The 18782-nt window shown below is 42.6% G+C and overlaps 3 protein-coding genes across 3 annotated transcripts in view; 1 reads left to right on the top strand and 2 right to left on the bottom strand.

Moving 5' to 3' along the window:
• LOC135710092 (zinc finger protein 91-like) overlaps positions 1–18782 on the bottom strand; it is a 61856-nt gene that overhangs the window by 28683 nt on the left and 14391 nt on the right. The window lies entirely within an intron of this gene.
• LOC135710001 (elongation factor-like GTPase 1) lies at positions 4787–7960 on the top strand. Its single transcript, XM_065232458.1, has 2 exons — positions 4787–7641; positions 7709–7960. The coding sequence occupies exons 1-2, from the start codon at positions 4864–4866 to the stop codon at positions 7895–7897; spliced, it is 2967 nt and encodes a 988-aa protein (XP_065088530.1). The 5' UTR covers positions 4787–4863; the 3' UTR covers positions 7898–7960.
• Positions 8570–11568, bottom strand: LOC135710000 (pre-rRNA 2'-O-ribose RNA methyltransferase FTSJ3). The gene is made up of 3 exons (XM_065232457.1): positions 11381–11568; positions 9062–11312; positions 8570–8994 (listed from the first exon to the last, which is right to left on the bottom strand). The coding sequence occupies exons 1-3, from the start codon at positions 11445–11447 to the stop codon at positions 8727–8729; spliced, it is 2586 nt and encodes an 861-aa protein (XP_065088529.1). The 5' UTR covers positions 11448–11568; the 3' UTR covers positions 8570–8726.

The raw sequence follows: 18782 nt of genomic DNA, 5'->3' as shown, positions 1-18782 counted from the left end.
CCCATCCACGATACAGTATGGTATTTGTTTATTAGGGTTGCGTTTGCTCCGTTTGCTCACTTTAGAGTAGTTGCACTTATAGTTACTATAGATTCCATAGATAAGCGGAGGAAAAGTATAATGTAGCCAAACGAACTGTCAGTTAGTGTAGCCAATCGAGCATGACGTCATCATGGTGTTGTTTGAGGTAGAAGTCCGCAAAAACGACTGCACGATCATCCGTGAGCATGTGGAATCGTTAGGGTCAATTTCGTCACAATTAAGTCCCTGCTCTCCCGCTTTCGTATTTGGTGACTACAATCAAGCTGGTCTACAGTGGCGCTTTACAGACAGTGGCACACCATTAATTGATCCACTGCTTTCGCATACGCCGGTTGCTTGCTATGCTCTTTTGGACGGTTTTAACTTTTACGGGTTCACACAAGTGAATACTTTTCCGAACCGAAATGGACGTTTGCTAGATCTTGTCCTGGTAAATGATTCCGCACTACCGGGCACTTCTGTTTCCTTGCCCGTCGAGCCACTGATTGATCTAGAGCCGATCATCCCGCTCTCGTCGTGTCATTTAGTTTACCTGTGCCGATTCTTTTTACGCCGTCATCTGAGTGCTACTCTTTGGACTTTCGCCGGGCCGATTATGTTGCATTGAACAATGCGCTTGCGGAAATTGATTGGCAATTTATCGAAACTGCCGCTAGCGTGAATGATGCAGTGGATTTTTTCAGTGCTGCACTGGAAGATGTTATTTTCCGCATTGTCCCAGCTCGACGACCTCCGCTAAAGCCTGCATGGTCTAACCCACGCCTACGTGTGCTAAAACGTCAACGCTCTGCCGCCCTCCGAAAGTATTGTAACTCTCGCTCGCCGTACTACAAACGACTGTTCAATTTTGCGAGTCGTAGTTATCGTTTTCTCTATAATCGACACGTGAGACGCACGGAAGCGAACCTTCGCACGAATCCGAAAAGTTTTTGGTCGTTTGTCAACTCAAAACGGAAGGAATCCGGGTTGCCTTGTTCCATGTTTCTCGGGAATGACTCGGCTAATAGTGAAAGAGAAAAATGCGACTTGTTTGCTCGTCATTTCAAGCAAGTGTTCAACGATTTCTCCGCTTCGCCAACACAAGTGCTGGATGCTGCTGTTGGGATGCCACGTGATGTGTTTAGTTTCGTTATTCCGCGCATTTCAGAAGACCGCAACACGCAGACTGAAGCTATCGTTCGCCTCCGGACCTGACGGCATTCCGTCATCAGTTCTAAAGCGTCGTGTAGCCAATCTCTGCCTTCCACTTGCGAGGCTATTCAATCTCTCGGCACAGCAATGTGAGTTCCCCTGCCGCTGGAAACTTTCTTATCTGTTCGCAGTGCACAAAAAAGGAGATAAATGGAATGCCATAAATTATCGTGGAATCACCTCCCTGTGTGCCTGCTCAAAACTGTTCGAGATTATCATAAATGGTGCTCTGTTCGCACGCAGCAAAAATTATATCGATACAGAACAACACGGTTTCTACCCGAAGCGCTCCGTGTCCACGAACCTGGTGCAGTTCACTTCTAACTGTCTGCGATGCATGGATTCAGGATGGCAAGTATAATACTGCGTATATGGATCTAAAAGCTGCATTTGACACGGTGGACCATAATATCCTGCTGGCCAAGCTGGAGATACGTGGCATCTCGTCAACTGCTGTGGATTGGTTCAGATCTTACTTGGTGAATCGCTACGTACATGTCAAGATTGGCGCGTCGGAATCGGATGTTTTCTCAAACAACTCGGGAGTCCCGCAAGGCAGTAACCTAGGACCGCTACTATTTTCGACCTTTTTAAACGATGTCGCCTTGCTGATACCATTTGGATGCCGCGTTTTCTATGCAGACGATACGAAAATCTACAAAATTATTAAAAGCCTCTCGGACTGCTGGGATCTCCAGAATGTGTTAGGTATTTTTGCTGACTGGTGCTCAAGAAATTTGATGAGTCTAAGCATAGAAAAATGTAACATTATTTCTTTTTTTTTTTTTTCATTTTGTTTATTTGGCAGGCTCAAATGTTAAAAGAATAACTTAGCGGAGCCGAGTAACATGGAATACCAATTTTGGTACTCAAAATACAAACAAAAGATATAAAATGCATATTATTAAAGGATTTTCCTGGGTGGCGATCGAAGCGGCGACAAAGCGATCTTCTCCCGTGCACGCAACTTCTTTCTTTCCCGAATTTGTTCCTCATTTTCGTTGAACCCGAAACGTGATCGCTGCTGCTGCATCTGAACATCGTTTCCCGTTGCATGCTCTCCGCTACTCTCGTCGGTCGTCGGGGTCGTCTCGTCCATTTCGTTATCTTCATTCAACATCTCCAACCCCGTGTCCGTTTCCTGGTCGCTAATGACAAACGACGCACCTTCCACCACTACACCAGCATACGTACTGCTGCTGTTTTGTTTTCTTTCACTTTGCTTTCCTTTTTCCTTTAGTTGCTTCTCCGGTTCCTTCCGAGCCTTCCGCTTGGGACAGGAAAGCTTCCGGTGTCCGTCCACCTTGCACAGAAAACATTTATCTTTGTTGCCATCATAAAATATATTTCCTATGCGGTTGAAGAAATACAATGACGTGGGGATTTCCTTCTTCACATCCATATATATACCGCGTATCCCTGTATAAACCTCAAAGCACAGATCAGATGGAAATTTCTCCCGGATGATGCGTTTAATTTTTACATATTTCCCCAGCACTTTATCCAGCTCGTTGTCCGGTACCTCTGGTGGCAAGTCATACACACGCACATACTGGATAAATTCACCAGCATGCGACATGCGTACCTTTGCCGTCGTTCCATTCGCATAATGGAAGATTAAATCCTCCGAATTGTATGTCAGAGCATGGAGCATCGCTTCCTCTGATTTGAACTTTATGAAGACTCCCCTTTCCTCACCAATGCGATAAACAGCTTCCATTTCAGCCGGATCCGCGTCGAGTGCTTTGGCGAAATTTACAATCTCTCCGATGTTTGGTTTAGCATCATAATGGCTGAAGCTAAACTTGATGGTGTTTTTTACTTCACACATCTTGCACCGTAGCAACAAAAGGCACAAACTGATAGCAACGAACAAAGAGCAACTATATAATAGCGAGTCTCAAAAACAGGCTATCGCGTGGTTCACACCGAAATAAAAATTCGACTGCTGCTGTAGACAGCTGTGGGACAACTCGTAACATTATTTCATATCACCGAAAAATTGAACCAATCATGTTTGACTATGTTCTCTACGGACGCTGTCTTGCTCGTGTAGAGCACATAAAGGATCTCGGCGTTACCTTGGACTGCAGACTCACTTTCAGAATCCACTACAATGACATCATCTCCAGAGCTAATCGACAATTGGGCTTTATTTTCAAAATTGCCGACGAGTTTCGTGACCCGCTATGTCTCAGGTCACTTTACTGCTCGCTTGTGCGATCCTTATTGGAGTCAAGTTCAGTTGTTTGGTGCCCTTTCCATGCTAGCTGGATCACTAGAATTGAATCCGTTCAACGCAAGTTTGTGAGATATGCTCTTCGTTTCCTCAACTGGCGTGACCCAACGAACTTGCCACCGTACGAGGAGCGTTGCCGTCTCCTGGGAATCGAGCCATTAGAGGTGAGACGGACGGTCGCTCAAGCTATGTTCGCTGGAAAGCTGCTTACAGGTGACATTGACTGCCCAACACTGCTGTCACAACTAAATATGTATGCTCCTGAGAGGTCTCTTCGTCAACGCGACTTTCTGTTTTTGGAACCACGGAGCCGGAATTATACACAACACGAGCCAATTCGAGCAATCAGCCGGCAATTCAACAACTTTTTTTATATGTTCGACTTCAATGTATCAGCTGACGTGTTTCGTCATCGGCTACTTGGCCTTTTCCGTACCGTTGACCGTAACTATTTAGTTTAAGTTTTATTCATTTAGACAGTATTTGTCAGTTGAATTTTTCAATAAACAATAAACAAAAAGTATTGTAATATTATGAGCACAAAACGCTTTCTACACTCCACATTCCTATTTACTTCGCGGACAACGGAAGAAGGAAAGATAAAGCAAACCATTCCTCGACTCATTGTTGCAAAGATTTGCTTTGCACTTCATTTTAAACTTTTACGCACGAAACAAAACAAAACTGCACAACGAAGAGCTCTATGATGACAATATGAACTTTTTTCACGGATGCCAGAAAGATCATTTATTTTTCATGGTTGCCAAAACAACTTTTTGTGCCTCCGCTTATCTATGGAATCTATGGATGCTCTTAGAGGAAGAGGAGGCAACCAACCGGTGGAAACTAACGATTTAAAATTGGTTCACTACTTGACTAGCCTATTGGTCTCAAGCAAATCGATGACAAGCCTATTGGGACCAATAGGCTAGTCAAGTACCCTAATAAAAATTGTATGGTTAATTTGCTTAACGACGTGTTCTGGGTATCATCCAAACCATTTGTGGAATAGTTCAATGATTTGGGTTATCGTTCGTTTATGGTTATTTTTTATTAGGGTAGTGAGCCAATTTAAAATCGTTAGTTTTCTTATTGTCTCCTCTTCCTCTAGATTAGGACGAACCCAAATCTGAGTAAATCGAATATCTAAATTTGGGTTTTCTTTTCTTAGCGTGTGTCCTACCATGGGAACACCCCTCAGTCTAAAAGCCCTTTTAAAGCACTGGTTTCATTTTCCACCCGTTCCACTTCAAGAAGTTCGCAAATTTTCGTACGTAAACAACAACAAACTGCACCTGCTCACGGCCTCGTCGCTACTTGACACGTGCGTTGATATTATCCGCGAATTTACGAGCGTAGACGTCCCTGAGTGGTCTCCCCATAAAATCACCATGGTCCGCGTGGACTTTTCCCAGCTGGTAGGACTGCAGTCGCAGCCGGAGTGTATCCGAAATATTTGCATCCTAGCGCACGTAGATCATGGTAAGACGACGCTGGCCGATTCGCTCATTGCCAGCAATGGAATCATCTCGCATCGATTGGCCGGAAAGCTGCGCTACATGGACAGCCGGCCGGACGAACAGGAACGACAAATCACGATGAAAAGCAGTAGCATAGCATTGTACTACGAGGGTCATCTGGTGAACTTGATCGATTCGCCCGGGCATGTGGATTTTTCCAGCGAAGTTTCCACGGCGGTAAGGCTCTGTGATGGAGCGATCGTGGTGGTGGATGTTGTGGAAGGCGTTTGTCCCCAGACTAGGATATGCCTGAAGCAGGCTTATAGTGAGAATTTGAGAACGGTGCTTCTACTGAACAAGGTGGATCGATTGGTGCTGGAGAAGAAGATGGACCCGTTGGAGGCGTACAAACACTTGTCACAGGTTCTCGAACAGGTAAATGCCGTGGTTGGGAACATATTTGCGTCCGATGTACTAGCTAAGGAGGATTTGAGTTCGAAACATCAGGTGTCGGCTCTGGAGGAAACGGATGATTCGCGAATATACTACACGCCAGCAAACGGGAATGTTCTGTTTGGGTCAGCGCTGGATGGATGGGGATTCACGTTGAAGGTGTTCGCCAAACTGTATCATGAGAAACTTGGAGTTCCGTTGGCCGAACTGGAGAATGCGATGTGGGGCGATTATTTCTACAGCCCCAAGAAGAAAAGCATCGAAAAGGGGGCATTTGAAAAAGGTCGAAAGCCACTGTTTGTCCAGCTGGTTTTGGATAATCTGTGGAACGTGTACGACTTGGTGGAGAATAGGGACGTTGAAAAGCTAAAAACGATTTCGGAGAAGCTGGGTGTTGCTCAGACGGCTCGTGATTTGAAGCATGCCGACATTAGAATTCCAATTCGAAACATGCTATCTCAATGGCTACCGATGGAGCGATCACTGTTGGACCTGGTCGTGAACATTGTGCCGAATCCCCGGATGATTCCGGAATCGAAAGCGGAGAAGTTACTTTGTTCGAGAATGGAAGATTTCCGGGCATTCCCAGAACGAACGCAAAGGCTCCAAGAGGATATTCGAAAATGCGACTCGAAGAGCGAAACGTTGATCGTGTTCATTTCTAAAATGTTCCCCGTCGATCGAAAATCACTGCCTCGGTTGGTTGGTGAAAGCTTTTCGAAAATGAACCTAGATGATGGTCCGGAAGGGAATCAAGAACCGACTGTGGCAGATTCTTGTGATGAAGCTTTCCTAGCATTTGCACGGGTTTACAGCGGAACGCTCAGGCGAGGGGACAATGTGTACGTGATTGGACCGAAACACGATCCTAGGAACTTGCTTACGGAAGGATACGATCTGGAAGCATCACCGCATATAGCTCAGGTTCAAGTGGATCACCTGTTTATGCTGATGGGTCGCCATATGGAGCCGATAGAATCCGTCCCAGCGGGAAGCATTGCAGGAATTGCTGGCCTCCAGAACCACGTGCTTAAAACGGCAACCCTAAGTAACACACCGTACTGTCCACCGTTTGTAGACCTGCCAGCGATAGCGACTCCAATCCTCCGGGTAGCCGTCGAACCGAAGGATATCCAAAATATGCCGAAATTGGTACGGGGATTGAAGCTTCTCAATCAAGCGGATGCCTGCGTTCAAGTCCGCATCCAGGAAAGCGGTGAACACGTTATCCTAACCTTAGGCGAGGTACATCTGGAACGATGCATCAAAGACCTTCAGGAATCGTACGCTAAAATCAAGCTGAACGTGTCAAAACCGATTGTACCGTTCAAGGAGACGATTGTGAAATTCGTTCCTACTTCCGAAGATAATCCGGAAGAGGAAGCAGCCAAAGAACGGGAACGGGACAAAACGGTTACCATCTACACGCCAAACAAACAGAGCTATATTAAACTACTTGCAATTCCTTTGCCATCCGAAGCCGTTGAACTGCTAGAGCGAAGCAATCCAATTCTGAAAGCTCTAGCAAAGGCACAGGAAGCGAAGGAAATTTCCAACTACCTTAAGGAATCCTTGCTAGACTTAAAAACCAAACTGAGTAAAATGTTCGCCGAAAGCGAAACCGAAGAGCTGGACGCCTCAACCGTGGACAAAATTTGGAGCTTCGGGCCGAAGAAATGCGGAACCAACATCCTTCTGAACTGTTCCTCCTTCAAGCACCCACCGGCGTGGCACTTGAGACAAATCTCCACCGAAACGGACCCAGCCGCAATCGACATCCGGTACAATTTGGAATCGTCCTTCGTCAACGGATTCCAGCTGGCCAGTCTAGCTGGGCCCCTGGCCGACGAACCGATGCAGGGTGTCTGCTTCCTCGTTTTGGAATGGAACGTCGTCCCGTCGAATGGGGCCACCGACGAACCCAGTGCCGCTGTAGTATCCCACGGACCCCTATCGGGTCAAATCATGTCCATCGTCAAGGATGGATGCAAGAAAGCCTTCCAGAACCAACCGCAACGGTTGGTGCATCCGATGTACAGCTGTAACATCACGGTCAATTCGGATGTTCTGGGCAAGCTGTACGCCGTGATCGGCCGGCGGCAGGGACGGATCCTGTCGGCCGATCTGATCGAGGGCAGTGGACAGTTCGATGTGAGTGCCGTGATTCCCGTTATAGAATCGTTCAACTTTTCCACGGAGATCCGCAAGCAGACGTCCGGACTGGCCATGCCGCAGTTGGTGTTTAGCCATTGGGAGGTAGTATTGATCGTAGCATTGTTGCTTAATTATGCGGATTTCAAATTTGACATTTCCACTTCCACAGATTGTCGACATCGATCCGTACTGGGTGCCGACGACGGAGGAAGAATACGAACAGTACGGCGAGAAGGCCGACTTCACCAACATTGCCAAGGTTTACATGGATTCGATTCGGGAACGGAAGGGACTACCAGTGGAGAAGAAAACCGTCGAACATGCGGAGAAGCAACGGACGCTTTCGAAAAATAAGTGATTAGTTTTTAACTTTGAAACAACGCACTCTGTAAAGTATTTTTCTAATGGTTAATCTGTTAAAAAAAGAATAGGTACTTTAATGTTATTTATGAATAAAAGCCTGTTTAAAAAATCAGATTCTTAATTGGTGAGTTGATCTGAGTTGTGATCGTGCCAGCTGAGAGCCGATCAACATTACGTTTTATGGAACATCCATAAATCACATAACTTATTTATTTCTTTTAAACCGCCCGCTCCCCTCGTAACGTATTTTGATATACCTAATACATGGTCGGTCATCCCCCTAAAATGCTGGGCCATTTATGCATGCTCCATTAGTATATTTTGGAATGTTAGGTCAGAGATTTGAAAATCACCACCCCCAAATCCCTTCTTCGACAAGTTTTAAAGGAATTTGGAAATTCCCTAAGAATTCCAGTGTTTTCCAGGCAAAATAAAATTCCCTGAACATTCCAGTATTTTCAAGATAGTGCAATCAAGCATTATGCCGAACGGCTTCATGGCAAACGGGATTCCCCCGATCAATCCACAATCGATTGTGGATGTTCAGAAGGACGGCACCGTGCAAATGGCTTGCGGTTTTCAAAAAAGAGCCGTGTCATCTTGCTTTAACAAACCCCATGGACATAATGGACACGTTTTAGGCACATAGTAAATCCCTCTCTCTCTCTATATTATCAGAAATATATTCTAGATCTTTCCTTAAATCCTAACAAATTCCGTCGAAATTTAGCACGGAAAAATAAACACTCGCACATCAACGGGGAAATCAACACCGCACAGCAAAAGAACCATCCGACTTACTTACCGTTGTTCCTCGGTGCCGCCTACTTCCGCTTGGCTTTTCCTCCTTTGCCCGCTTTACCCTTGCCCCCTTTACCACCTTTGCCCCCTTTGCCTTTACCGCCGCTCTTCTTGGCCGACCGTCGCTCCTTGGCGTCCAATCCTCGCAAGTCCTTCTTCATACGCGGATCAACCACCTTGAACCGACCCTCGACACCCTTCGGCCGGCGAACCTTCTTGCCACCGGCGCCGGCCTTTTTCGCCACCACGTAAGTGATGTCTTTTTTCTTGGCGTCCGATTTTTTGTACAACCTGAAATTAATTTTCGAAATGTGCATGTTATTCAACGTCAGATTTACAGATAGGTAACAACACTTACTTCTTCAGCATTCGGATCTTCTCCTGGTTGGTGTCGTCTACATTCTCCATGATCGTCTCCGCCTTCTTCTTGATCTTCTCCATTCGCTTGGTAGCATGCTTCTTCTTGCGGGCCTTGGCTTCCATGACCTTCTTGATCGACCGGACGTTGAGCTCTTCCAGATTCATCTTGTACGTGCCGACGACCTCATGGGGAACCGGTGCCTCCTTCTTCATGGTTTTTTCCTCATCCTTGACGAACCATTCCGGGAGGTTACTGTCGTTGAACATGTACCGATTCCACGCGGCGTCCACCAAATCGCGACGGGACTTTTTGCCACTAATCAACATTTGACCCAGAGCCAGTTCCTCCTCGTTCAGTTTGACCTTCTTTTCGCGCTTCTCCGCCGCAACAACTTCGAACCCATCCTTGCCGCCGATTTTCTCGACGGTTTTGTGTTTGAAGCTTTCGTCGTTCACTTCCACCTCCGCCTCGGAATCCGAATCATCCGAAGATGAGTCTTCCTTTTCGACGTCGTGCTTTGCTCGTTTACGTGCCTTTTTTCCGAGCGGCCTGTCTTTGTCATCATCGCCGATGATTTTGGCACCCGATTTCCGGTACATTTCCGTCAGGCGATCCAGATCGTAATCTACGGCTTGATCCTCACCGGTCAGAACATTTTTGAAAGTATCCTTTTCGAACCAGAGCTGAGCCTTCTGGCGTCGCTTTTCGTCCTTATCCCGATAGTCCAGATCGGTGATCAGCGGATTTTGCGTGTCTGGATTGTCGCTGTCAACATCTTCCTCGCCTTCGTCATTTTCAAATTGAAGCTCCTCGGTATCATCCAGACCCAATCCTTCCCGATCCAAATCTGCATCGCTGTCTTCGCCGTCCGACTTCTGGGCCAGGATTTTCTCGTCCTCAAACAAATCTCCCTTGGTTTCCTTGTCGTACTTGACGAACTTTTGCCTCTTTTTGGTCAAACCATCGTCTTCGTCGTCGAGGAAGCCAGGTTCTGTTAGGATATCCGGATCAGCATCCAAAAGATCGTTGATCTGCCTTTTATCCCGAACTGACTTCAAGCTGAACATCATCACATCCCCTTGTTCCGTAGGACCCTGATCCCCTTTGATGACCATCTTCAAGCTCAGTTTCTCGTTAAGCTTGGTTCGTTCCTTATTGGCCTTCTTGCGTTTTCGCCTGGTATCCTGCGCTTCCTCCTTCCTCAAGTCAGCAATTTCCTTGTCCATAGACTTCAGTTCAACAGTTTCCTCATCATCCTCTTCGCCTTCTTCCTGCTGAACTTTCTCATTCAATGTCGACAACTTTTTGCCCTTCCCTTTCACATCCTCTTCCTCCTGGTGTTCATGTGGGAACAACTCACTGCTCATCATCTTGTGCCACTTGAGCAAATCTCTCAAATCCTTCCTGCCAAGAACCTTGATATCCTTACAGCACTCACGGATCTCAGCCGTCGTTCGCGGGTGGTTCGCAATCCCCTTATCATCAAACTGAATCTCGGTAGTTCTTCCCAACATAGCCAACGGTTTGTCATTCTTCAAGAACTCTGTAACGGAGATAATCTTCCGCACATCCGTTCCGTCATAACCTTCCACCTTGGGCTTCTTGCTCTTCTCTACCTCCTTTAGCAGATTTATCTTCACCTGCGGTTCAATGTCCAGCTCATCGAACACATACTTGGCGTCTAAAAACCTCGGATCGATCTTATCTGGTGCCCGGTAGTCCTGACAAACGACGAAGATTTCCGCTGACTCGTTTCTCGAGGCCGATGGCTTCGTCGCGTGAACCTTCCGGAACAGCTGCTTCAACACCCAAATCAGTGCGTTGTAATCCTTCGAGCGGAAAACCTTAGTAACGAACCATCCTCCTGGTCGCAGAAACTGCGTCGCAAGCTTGGTCGCACTTAGCGTCAAACAAACCTGCTGATACGCATCGAACAACCAATTCCGACCCACATTCGGAGCACCGTCATTCAGCACAACATCGGCTTTCCACGTCTTCAGTTCCTTTGTCAAATCTGCCTTCGTTTTGTCGGTCGTAATGTCCCCCATCAAACTGATACAACCGGGAACGTTCTTGATCGGGAACAAATCCACACCAACGACAATACTGGAGACGGGCATATTCTGCTTCGCCACTTGCATCCATCCTCCCGGGGCAGCGCAAAGATCGATGCACACCTGCGATTGCTGAAGGAATCCGAAACGGCGATTCAACTGGATAAGCTTGAACGCGGCACGGGAACGGTATCCTGCGAAACATCAACGAAATTAGTACCGGCCCGAACAGTAGCAGTGTAGGCGGAAAATGTTTACTCACCGGTTTCCTTGGCTAATTTGTAGAACTTATCCTTCCGGTCCTTTCCTACTTTTGCTTTCTTTCCCATGATGAAGCACGAGTGTTATTTACTATCCGGGAGCCAATTTTCAAACGAATTTTCACCAATAATTATTTTTATTCGGACGAATCGAACCCACGACCGAAAAACATGTGCTCAAGGCGAACGCGGAATGAAAACAAAAACGTGCGAGACAAGCATCAAGGGAGAGATTGACAGCTCTGACTGAAAATAAAAAAAAGGAACGGGATGACAGGTGGAACAGAAAAGGTCTTTTCGAAAAGCACAGTCGAACCTATGTAGTACGATTATTTAGGGTCTATTAAGATATTTCGTACCTAATACAAAAAATGCAATTTTTATTGCGCACTTTTCCCTCAAATGGACTGCACAGTTTGAAAGTGTAACTATGCAAAAGTGTGACAAGAAGTGCTATCTGTCAATTTTTGACACGCGTCTGTCATCACGTCATATGTAATTTGGTTTGCTTTTCATTGTCTTTTCGTCTTTCGTCGGTTTTGTGGAACATGGCCAATACGTAATTCTTCAAAATGTTGGAAATAAAAGAGCCAGCACGAATACTAAGTACCATTGCCTTTATGGCTACTATTTTCTCGGGCTAACCAGAGCCAAGCTTGCCATTATCTACCGTTAAAGTAAAACAACGATCAGTGGCTGGATAACTTCATACAGAGAAAATGGATTGCTTTCTTCTAAGCAGCGGGAGCAAGTGTTCAAGAAATTCAGTGTACGTTATCGACAATGGATTTTGGAGCTCTATTATCAGAAACCAATTCTCTACCTTGAGGAATGCTGTGATCTTTTCTACCGACGATTCCAGATCAAAATAAGTGGATCGTCTGTTTGTAGAATTTTGCATGCCGAAGGATTGACGTGGAAGCTAAGCCATGAACCCGTATGTAAAAGTGATGAACTGGTTCGTGTCTGATCTATTCTGGATAAATTATTTTTATCTAGATCGTTTGTGCTATTACGCTATTACCGAGCATAGAATGCTGCATAGATCTCGTTGCTAGGGGCACGCAATAACCTTTAACTCCAACGCAGGCAACGGCTGTAATTAACTACTGCTTTAATTACATTAATTACACAATGTAGAACATTAACTACTTTTTAACTCCAATAATTACAGTTGAAATTTCGTAATTAAAGTACATTAATTACATTTTCAATACTTTTAATTGCATCAATTACGGATAGATAATTTTAATTACCATCAGTACTACTTCAAAACGCTTTAATTTCTTTAAGTACTTTCGATTGCATTTTAACTTCAACGCACCGGTTCTTTGTATTGCGTGCCATTCGTCTCGTTGGCACCTCTAATTTTGAGCAAACTTCCTACCCCCTTCCGCTTTACGTAATATTTCAATGGCGTTTAGGTCATATGAATAAAAATAGTTTACTTTCCCTAATAACAAAAATACCATACATGAACAATAATACAAATGGTAGAACCACCGACAAACCGACATGACACTTAATTCAGACTTATGCCCGAAAATCGTCAACGGCCGATTTAAATATCTGGGGTGGGACGTGCTGTCAAATCAGCCTACTGATCATTCTTGTATGAAATTGGTTCCAAACGTAAACAAACCCTGTAGGTTTCTTATGGCTTGTTTACGTTTGGAACCAGTTATGCGAGGTAGGCGACGATTGTTCGTATTTGACAGCCACCTCCCCCCCTTGTTAAATATGCAGTGATCCGAACTGTCAAAACCATAGGATTTTTTATGTAGATAAAAATAATTTACAAATATCGACCAGTTAGGTCTGTGCCACAAATGAGAAAAATAATTCATCCAGAATCCCGACCAACCATTTCATTAATTTTCTTTAATTTTCTATACATCGATCTTCAAAGCCATTCATAAGAAAAATCGATAGCGGTCGTTACCATTTCATGAATAATTGTAAAGATGCTAAAAGTCTTCTCGTGAATCGTTTATAAAGATCTTTCTCCAAATATTGCTACCAATCGTTACCAATGTTAAAATATCGAGTGTGTTGCCAGATCAAAATATCGATTTCTGTTGTATGTTGAATATATTCATTGCCGATATAGCGATACACAACTGCTGATTTTATTTGTGATTTTTAATCTGCATAATTTCTAGTTTCGATCCCATGCCATCTGGGGTGTATTTGATTTCGTTGTTGGTTGCTAATCCTCGGGTCCACGGCAGCTGTTGATGAGCTTATAAACGACAGGCAAACACACTCTAGTATGTGGTGTATTGAAATTTCTGTAAATCTTTTCATACATGAATTCAATATTTATTTGTCATAACCATCAACCAGTCAGCCATGTAGGTGTAATAGAGGTCAAAAAGTATCAATTTTCCTCATTGGGTTCCAAATGCCAAGAATCCCACCACGCATGCTTTCACGGGTTATTAAATATATAGACGTAAACTTGAAGAACTACAATGGGAAACATTTGCTGCGTCGCGGCCATCGGTCTTCTCGTTCATTTACCGGCAGATTGCTTCTTCCGATGAAATGCCGAATATGTCGATAAATAATATAAACATTGCCATCTGTCACCTGGTGTGTCTCGAAATCTCTTTAACCAGCGATGCAAATCGATAACAAGGAGATTATAAATGTGCATCGATGGCAATATTTGTTGTTCTTTGTCAAAGTTCAAAGTTACGATGATATCAGTATTTAAATATTTATTGATGAATATTTGTAAACAGGCATGGAAAATCATTTGCATTCATTTCATACATTCATTTACATTCATTAGCTTCTAACTTTTTTCATCAACAGCATTCCGCAAAATGATGTATGGAGCTTTTGTAGGTTTTGTTATAAACTACAACTTTTGCTCATAATTCAAATCAGTAACAATTTCTGCCCGCTCTAGTTCATGATGCATAAGAGATACAGATTTAAGTTATGAGCAAAAGTTGTAGCTAATAACAAAACCTACAAAAACTCAATGCATTACTTTGCGGAATGTTGTTCATGAAAAAAGTTAGAGGCAAATGAATGTAAATGAATGTATGAAATGAATGCAAATGATTTTCCATGCCTGTTTGTAAAGAATACTAAAGTCCATGCGACATATCGAAATTAAAAGAAATTTAGTATGGCACCTTTATAGATTACTATCATATCACCGACAAACCGACATGAATGATCATACAAATTACAAAGACATTTCTGATCAAAGCAAAAAACTGACATCTGTCGCCGTGTTCGCGAAAATATTTATCCTAGCCACGAACACGCGTACAAAATTTATGAGTTGGTTCGTGTCTAATATATTTCAGACAAATTATTTTTATCTAGATAAAACATTTCTATGGTTTTGACAGATGGGATCGCTGCTCATTTTAATCGTCCGTTATGGATTGTCGGTTGTCGGTGATGATATGACCGATGAAGAAATAATCTTAACTGTAAGTATCGATCAATAAAGATTTTTAAATGTGTACATCGAAATCATAGAAAATTTAAAGTAAAGAATTGGCGACATAAATCTTTATTTCTGTTTAAAGAACTTTGAAGAAGTTTCACGAACGGTTGGTCGGGATGGATCAGACACGAACCAATTCATAACTTTTGCATGCGGGTTAATGGCGTAGCTAAATATTTCCCGCGAACACGGAGCCAGATGTCAGTAGTGTGCTTTGGTCAGAAATTTTATTGTTTTTGCAATGGTCATTCATGTCGGTTTGTCGGTGGTAGAACTATCCCAAAAATGGTGCGCATACTCATTCCCGCAGGGCCTTTACATTCGGCAGGGTTGCCGCTTCAGCTGCTGCGGAGACATGATTAGTGTCAACCATACTCTTGTTATCTACAGAAAATCAGCGCAATTGGTTGAAGGACAGCCGAAAAATAGCGGTGGGTGGACGTTACTACCCACCGCATAAATGAATGGATTACTCAATCACGTTAGCTTTACGGAGCCAATAATTCATTGTTCATTGTTTGTAACAAAATTCACTTAAGTCTATGTCTAGTAGGAGTTGTGCCGAATACTCGAGGCTAGCCCGAGGTTAGAGGGGTACATTTTCGAAGGATAGGATAAGGGGATGAGCTTGCAGGAACGGTTTATTTGTCTCATTAGAGCGATGTCGCCAGTATGAACGGAAGTGCGGTTCTAGATTCATCTGGAGTTCGAGACAGAATCGACTTGTCCCAGAACATTTTTCAAGTCTTGACTTGAATTGCAACATTTTTGCCCGTCCACATTGGTCCACATCAGGGATGCCAGAAGGTTTTCGAATAAGTCTTCAACAAGATCGAAAACATGTCTTCATATGTCTTTAAATTGATGACATTATTCGTAATCAACTAATTCCCTTTAAGAGAGCTTCTTGAGTGTGTTGATTTATTTCTTTTTAATTTCGTTATAATTGCTCATCCATCTTTTGACTTTGGTGTTGAGTACTTTTTTCAGTAGTAGACGAAATACGCGTATCTGTCAAAAGATAAGCAATTATAACGGAATTGAAATGAAATAAAATAAATGTGTTGATTTATTTCCTTTCAATTCCATTATAATTGCTTATCTTTTGACAGATACGCGTATTTCGTCTACTACTGAAAAGTACTCAACACCAAGGTCAAAAGATGGATGAGCAATTATAACGGAATTAAAAGGAAATAAATCAACACACTCAAGAAGCTCTTCTTAAAGGGAATTAGTTGATTACGAATAATGTCATCAATTTAAAGACATATGAAGACATGTTTTCGATCTTGTTGAAGACTTTTTCGAAAACCTTCTGGCATCCCTGATGCGGACCATTGTGCACGGGCAAAAATGTTGCAATTCAAGTCAAGACCTGAAAAATGTTGAGGGACAAGGCGATTCTGCCTCGAACTCCAGACGAATCTAGAACCGCACTACCGTTCATACTGGCAAGCAAAAAGCTCTTTATAAAGGGATTGCGTTAAGAGGTTCGAAAAAAATTGAAAGATTAACTAATTCCATCGAAAGTCAAATTTCCAGGATGATGATAATTTCACAACTTTCTGAATCTTGATCCAACCCCTGCAACGATTTTTTTTTATTTCTAAGAACTAAGAAAGCTTTTCAAAGTCTCTGATAGGTATTTTATATTATGCTAACTTACAGAATCCTGGAATGTTTTCAAAGCATAAGAACGGTATATTATCATCGGTTTTGGAGTAAATGGCCTATTCGGCTGGACATTGAAAAATTTGGCAAAACGGTGGGACTTAAAAAATAAATGAAAATCTGTTGTTTCATTAGTTCTCATTCTAAATAACGAAAAAAAAATAGAAATGGTTTCGAGATTCAGGACCTCGAAAGACTCTCCTTTCTCTTATCCTTCACCTATGCATCTATGCTTCTATGTTGAGAATCAACTTAGCCCTCATTTATTTTCGGCAAATTTCAATCGACTCGCATATTTTTGTAATCGTTATGCTTCTGATTATCTGATTATTATATTACATATTACAATATATCAAAAATCAAATGTATCAAAAAATTCGGGATGACGAGGGACCATTAAGGCACCCATTTGAAGCGATTTGTATGGGGAGAGTGAAGATGTAAACTCCCTGTTGCTAACATTTCGTGGATAAAGGGCGGGCTCTTTTCCCCATTCATTGGGGCATCTTCCTGTTGGATGGCTCGTTTTCTGACCAATTGCTTGATCAAGTTGTTGCAAGGAGATTCTTAACTGTCCCAAGGAAGTGAATAGGCGAATTGCCTATCAATCCATCCATTCGTTTTTGGCCCTTTATACAGCGATTTGCTGTTGACAATAAGAGGTTATTGAGCTTTCTCAAGTTCTACAGTGAGAAGAGTCCACCGCTATAGGACTAGTTTACGTGCTACAATGAGCATTAGACCACTATCATCATCATCAGTATCGAAATTAAGGACTTCGAAACAAATAATCCAAGCATGGAAAATAATCCCAGATTCTAAAATGAAGATTCAGATGTCAGATTTTGAAAATTTTCTATGATCCCAGATTTCAAAACATCAAAATTATTGTGAAATTTTCAATTTTCTCAGGCTGTGTTCCATTTGGTGAATTTTCACTTAAATTTGACAGATGGAAAATTCTCAATTAACAATTTGGATTTTATGAGGGTTCTTTCTTGGGGCCTCCCTTAGCTCAGTCGGTAAAGGCGCAGCTACAAAGCAAGACCATGCTGGAGGTGGCTGGGTTCGATTATCGGTCCGGTCTGGAAATTTTTTGGATTGGAAATTTTCTCGACTTCCCTGGGCATAGAAGTATGATTGGACTTGCCACACAATTATACCAATGCAAAAATGGTACAGGCATCGAAAGCTCTCAATTAATAACTGTGAAAGTGCATCTAGAACACTAAGTTGAGAGCACGCAATAAGCTAATGTGCGATATGCAATAAGCTTGAAATGCGAAGAAGAAGAAGAAGAAGAAGAAGAAAAAGAAAAAGAAAAGGAAGAAGAAGAAGAGGGTTCTTTAGACCATGATTTAGATTTGTAGAGTGCTTTAAGACCTCAATAAAACTTGCAATGTTACTTGGGTTGTCAAATAAACCTGTTATTCCACCAGACAAGGAATCAATTTTGAAAAACATCTTTTCAAAAATCTTACGATAAAAAAACAGAGGGATTTTCAAACGTTTTAATTCATTTTTGAAGTGTTAAATTTACGTGAAAATTCACTAAATAGAACACGGCCTCAGGCTATCTTCCATTTGGTGAATTTTTACCAAGATTTTTACTTAACATTGGCTCTTCCAAGAAAATTAATTAAAATGTTCGATACTTCCTCTGTTGTTCATCGACCGATTTCGACTAGTTATTTGTTCTAATCAATTCCTTGTCTGTCAGCCATAAGTAACGTGGAATAGCAGGGTCCCTTGAAAAATTTCCATCAGTAAAATTTAAGAGAAAGTTTACCAAATAAAATACTGCATACTTAGAGAAGGAATATTCATTCAATGAGAATTTATTTAAAAACAATAGACGCGTTTCTACGGAATTCAAGGCAAAAATCTAAAGGAATTCTGAAGAGTATTCAAATAAAGATTTATAAAAGCAGTTTCAGGAAAATCTAAGGATTGCTTTCAAAGCAGTTTGGAGGCTGTGATTCATTTGGTAAATTTTAACTGAAATTTGGCACTTAAAATTAAGATGTTCTAAAATCCCTCTGTTGTTGATCAAACAATTTTTCTAGAAGGTGTCCGTCAAAATTGATTCCTTGTCTGTCGTCAGAAATGTGTCTGGTGCAATAACAGGTTTATTTTAAAAATTTTCCATCTGTCTGAGAGCCTACTGATTTCTGGTGAAAAAAAATCTAAGGAATATGCGAAAATAGCATCAAATGAATTCTATGGGTTATTCTAATGTAGTTCTGAGGAGAATTCCA

The sequence above is a fragment of the Ochlerotatus camptorhynchus genome, unplaced genomic scaffold (genome assembly GCF_037179485.1).
Source record: "Ochlerotatus camptorhynchus isolate MF236.1 unplaced genomic scaffold, CSIRO-AGI_Acam_v1.1 ptg000370l, whole genome shotgun sequence".
Taxonomy (NCBI): domain Eukaryota; kingdom Metazoa; phylum Arthropoda; class Insecta; order Diptera; family Culicidae; genus Ochlerotatus; species Ochlerotatus camptorhynchus.
The sequence above is the reverse complement of the archived record's forward strand: the minus strand, read 5'-3'. Positions and strand labels throughout refer to the sequence as shown.